Source organism: Fonticula alba, assembly GCF_000388065.1.
Source record: "Fonticula alba strain ATCC 38817 unplaced genomic scaffold supercont2.6, whole genome shotgun sequence".
Taxonomy (NCBI): Eukaryota; order Rotosphaerida; family Fonticulaceae; genus Fonticula; species Fonticula alba.
Window position 1 is genome coordinate 778,939 of NW_009242976.1, and position 4,901 is coordinate 783,839.

Consider the following 4,901-nt stretch of genomic DNA (forward strand, 5'->3'; position numbering starts at 1 on the left):
CCCCCCCCCGCCGTTCGCCTCCTTTCTCTGCCCTCCTCCTCGCGATGGTACTGGCGTCCCCTGTCCCATCACCTTCTCGCCTGCCCACTTTGCTCCGCAGCCATCTGCGCGCCCCGCGCTGGCCGGCTCGCCCCCTCTCCGCTGCTCCCGCCATTGACGCCCTTGCCTCCCGAATCCGCCGGTAGAAATTCCGCTTTTGTGGCGACCTTGACTGCCCGGACTGGCTGCTGGCCGAGATCAGTCTCCTGAGCAAGTTGGTACGTCGGAATGCCGTCTCGCCCATCCTCCCCCGCGGTTGTCAAGCGACTGACGTCCAGCTTTCTCTCTCTCACACACACACACGGACATACATGGCCATATGCCTGCATAGACCTCCGTCCGTATCAAGTTGCTCAGCGTGCAGGTCATTCACGCCCTGACTGGCGGGCAGATCGACGTGCGTCTGTCCCCCCCCCCCCCCCCGCCCCCCGCGTGGCGTTCCCCCCTTTTGCCAGCATGTGTCTCGCCCCTCGCCTCCAGCCTGAATCGCCCGACTGACCGCCACTCCGAAGTATGACCGTGTTCACATGCTCGTGTCCATCATTCACCTGAGCGAGGCCGACACCAAGGCCGTTCTGGCGGCCCTGTGGTTCATCATCTCCTCGGCCGCCCGCGTGGAGATCTCCCGCCCGGTCCTGGCGGATGAGCTCCAGCAGCTGGGTCTGCCGCGTGGTACGTGCTCTCCCGCCCCCGCCTCGCGCCCCTTCTCGCCGCCCGTTCCCTCCTTCCGGCCGGGGGAGCGGCGGGGCCGGGGCCGTCCCAGGGGAATATCCCCCCCCCCCCCTCCCCCTCTCCCCCGGCTGGCTCGGCCTTCCACCCTTCCTGACATCGGCCTCCGCCAGAGCACTGCTTCTCCATCAGCAAGGCCTACGAGCAGCACCGGGTCCACATTGTTGGGTACCTGCGCCAGTCCTCGCTCCGGGGGCCGCGGCTGGTGGGCATGCCGGAGTGGCGCGTCGGGTACACCCTGGCCTCCGGGTCGACGACCGGCGGGGTGTGCTATTCGCACACCGCCAAGGCCGGGCCCTTTGCCACCCTCTCGCTCAAGTACCAGCCCTCGTACGAGGATCGCACGCTGCTGCGCCACACCCTGCAGGCCGCCACCGCCGGGGCCACCGGCCAGGTGAAGTCCCTCACCTTCGACATCGACCGCGACACCCTGTCCGTCCTGATCCGCGGTGCGTCCCTCCTCGGCGCACCTTGCCGCCGCCGCCGCTCGGGCCCTTTTCCGCCCTCTCCTCGCCCCTGCCCCCCGCCAGCGCGCCGCTCACCCGCCCGCACCGCTGCTCGTCTTGGGATTGGTGTCCTCCCCGTCGCAGAGCTCAAGGAGGCGCGCAAGTGCATCATCTCCCCCCCGGCTGCCGCGGCCACCAACAACTAGGGCCCACCCCCCCCCCCCCCTTCTTTCCCGAAGTACGGGCGCGAGGAAGCGGCCCGCCCCTGCTTCGCCCCTCTCCCCCGCCTCTTTGTCTGTTGCGATCGAGATGATGAAAAAAAAATAAAACCCCTCCTGACGGCGCGCTTTGCCAACCGGGACACACAGGGAGGGAGATGCGCCGGGAACAGGCCGGACTGGGGGTGCCCCGGCCGGCGGAGGGAGGACCCCAGGGGATGGCAGACGGGAAAGCGGCCCCACCGCGGCTTCGGGCAAACAGGAACTCCCGGCCAGAGGTGCGCCCGGCCGCCCTCCTCCCCACCCCCCCCCCCCCGCCACACCGCGAGACAGAATTCAATGTGTTAAGTATAAAAAAGGGGGGATAAGATGTGCAAGTCATTGGAGGCCGCAAGAGCACGGGAGAGGAGGCTCATACGATACTATGATGCTTGCTGGAGGCGCGAAGCCGCCATGGATGTGTCCCACCGATGGTGGCACTCCCCCCGCGAACTCGACGCGGCGCACGCGCGGGGCCCACACCCTCCCCCCCCCACCAGGCCCTCTTCTCGACCGGATGTCCAGCCGCCGCGCGGGCACACAAGAGCGCATGCACGCACGCACGCACGCACACGCGCGAATGCCACAGCCCCACCCCCCGGACCCCGCAGCACCCCGCCCGCCCGACTCCAGGCCCCCAACAAGCCGACCAGCCCGCCGGCCGAATGCGCACGCACACCCCCCGACACACACACGTGGACGCACACGCACACCCACCCGCACTCGCATGCATGCATGCATGCATGCGCGCGTGCAAATGCACACACATGCCAAAAGGCGCAAGCCATCTGTGAGTCCCCCTCCCCCTCTGACCGGCTGACGGGCACGCTCCGCCGCACGGCTCGCGCGCCCTGCTCCCCGGCACTCGGCCCCCCGCCGTCCATCCTCCCAGGACTCCACCTCGCGACAGAGCCCCCGCAAGCCCCTGGACACTGGCCACACGTGGACAGCCATGCGGATCTCGTGCACCACACACCCCGGGGCACGGACAGCCGGGCACAACCAACGACGCTCCCTCTCGGATCGCGCCGCCTCCGCCCGACGCAGACGCCTATCTCCCCGGTGGACGTGCATCCCGAAGAGCCCACCTCTCTCCCTGCGGCCGCCAAGCACACGCCCACGTCCACACCCGCACAAGCGCACACACACACACCGACACACATGCAGGGGGGGCCGCCCCCTCCACATAGGGCGCGCGGGCGTATCCAGTGCGCAGACCTCCCCGGCGCCGGGACACCGGGCCCTGGAGCTCCGCGGAGACCGAGAACCGGAAACCGCGGCGGCTTGACACGGATCCACACACCCCAGGCGCCGGCTGCACCCGGAAAGCGCGACGCCGAGACCCCGCCCCGCCCCCCCCCCGAAAAAGGGGGGGGGGGCAGGAGGAGGACCGGCGCGCGCACCGGGACACAAGAAAGCCAAGAACCCAGTGAGGTCGGACCCGGCGCCCCGGACACCGAGGAGGCTTTGGGCAGCAGAGGACACGCGCGCGCGCGCCCGCGGAGTGTGCGGGGCAGAGTCCCTGCATGCGTGATGATGTGCGCTTGCGCGCTTGTGCTTGTGCGGAGATGCAGACAGGCCGGCGAGCACGCAGGGAAACAGGTGTGCCAAGAAGCACGCCCACCGGGGAAGGGCAGACTGCCGGGCAATGGCGACGGGCAGGAGAGGGGCGCCATTGGCCGTGGTTCCCCCGGAGCCCATGCGCACCGGTGGTGTGCGTGTGTGTGGAGCACAAGACCGATGGCAGTGTGACACAGCATCAAGAAGCCGAAGCAGCGGAGAAGCAACGAGGAGGAGAGAAAGGAAGGAAGACAGGGGAGAGGGAGGAGCAGGGCAGGACGAGCCGAGGAGAGAATACACGCCAGCCGGCGCAGGGGGGGGAAGGGCAGATGGCAAGCAGGCAGGCAAGCACATTTTCACACACACACACACGCACGCACACCGAGAGAGCGAGCGAGCGCGCGCGCACGCGAGCCACGCGTACGAGAGGCACACAAGCACACACGGCCAACGGCCAGACGACCAGGACGCCGGAGAAGGGGAAGAGCAAGGGAGGCACGAGAAAAAACCCGAGGGGCTGATGAGGGGCCAGCACGCGCGCGCGCGCGCGGTGGCGCGCACACACAGACGCACAAGTGTACACACGGGCGCGCACACACAACCATGCTGGGCTCACCCCCCTCCGAGGAGGGAAATGGGCTCACACACACGGCGGCCATGGCGGACAACGACCGGAGAAGAGGAGCACAGGCAGTTTGGGATGGAGGGCAGAGAGGCATTGGCGACGACGCGAAGGAGGGGGGAGGGTCGGCGGGCGGCAGAAAGGGGGGAGTCGAGGTGTCAAGCCAAACTCCTATGCTCGGCCCTCCGCACCGGGGACGGCAGCGAAGCGCCCCCCCCGGCGGCAGGCTTAAATACACACGCGGCGCCGGGGCACACGCGCGGCAATGGGCGCCCTCAGAGGAATGGCATTCGCTCGGGGCCTGCTCTTCACGTGAGCGCCGATCACGCCGTGCGCTCAGGCGCCCGCCCGCCAGCCGTTCCTCCCGGCCCCCGGGCGCCGGCCGGCGGAAGCCACTTTGCCCGGCCGAGGCGGCGGCCGTGCTCGGGGACCGGGCTTTCGTGCCCTTGCGAGAGCCGGCGCCCGGGCGCTTTTCCCGTGTGCCGAGCGGGGGGGGGGGGGGGGGTCCCGGTCGAGAGGGCAGGCGCGGGTGTCCAGGGCCGGTGCGCGCATTTGCGCGCGCACCCGGAAGACACGCCAGCAGCCGGATGGTGCGAAACCCCCCCCCCCCCCCCCCCCCCCCCCCCCCCCCCCCCCCCCCCCCCCCCCCCCTCCCCCCCCCCCCCCGCCCCCCCCCCCCCCCCCCCCCCCCCCCGCCGGGCTGCGCTTGCAGCCTGGCCCGGGGCAAAATGCGACTAGCCGCGACGCCGGCCCTTCCATGCTGCTCGGGTTCCGGTCAAACGGCCAAAAAGGGGCCCGAGGGGTCGCGGCGGCGGCGGCGGCGGCGGCGGCCGGCAGGATGTCTGGGGCCCCGGGCATTCCGGATTAATCCGTCGGCCGTCGCCGGCCCACCTCCGGCACATCCTCTGTCACCCTTGGCGGCTATGTGTGTGGGTCTGTTGCAGGTATGTGGGGCAGGGGGGACTGCGCGCGCGCGCGCGCGCGGCGGTCGATGACAGATTCCGCTCCCCGGCCTCCTTTGGGAACAAACGGGCGATCACACATTGCCGGGGTGCCGCTCCACTCCGCCGCGCCGGCGTTGTGGCGTATCCCCCTCCTCCTCCCTTTTCCGACGCGCGGAGGGGAGAGGCGCGCTCCTCGGCCCCCGCTGGCGCGGCCAGCTTTTTCGGCGCATCACCCCGGCTGCCCGTCCGGGCCCGCAATGTAGACCACCCCCCCCCCTCCTCCCCCCCCTCGCCCCCTCCCCCC

The 4,901-nt window shown here is 70.5% G+C and overlaps 1 protein-coding gene across 1 annotated transcript; it reads left to right on the forward strand.

The window, feature by feature from the left end:
* On the forward strand, nt 1–1,437 carry H696_03837 (hypothetical protein). Its single transcript, XM_009497696.1, has 6 exons — nt 1–47; nt 186–257; nt 371–436; nt 552–711; nt 882–1,217; nt 1,359–1,437. Exons 1-6 carry the CDS (start codon nt 45–47, stop codon nt 1,418–1,420), a joined length of 699 nt encoding a protein of 232 aa, XP_009495971.1. The 5' UTR covers nt 1–44; the 3' UTR covers nt 1,421–1,437.
* Nucleotides 1,438–4,901: the final 3,464 nt, after the last annotated feature.

Excerpts from the sequence above, each read along its gene's own strand:
- H696_03837 (XM_009497696.1), top strand. Across the intron at positions 258-370 it reads TCAGTCTCCTGAGCAAGTTG|ACCTCCGTCCGTATCAAGTT; the intron begins GTACGTCGGAAT and ends ATGCCTGCATAG. Across the intron at positions 437-551 it reads TGACTGGCGGGCAGATCGAC|TATGACCGTGTTCACATGCT; the intron begins GTGCGTCTGTCC and ends GCCACTCCGAAG.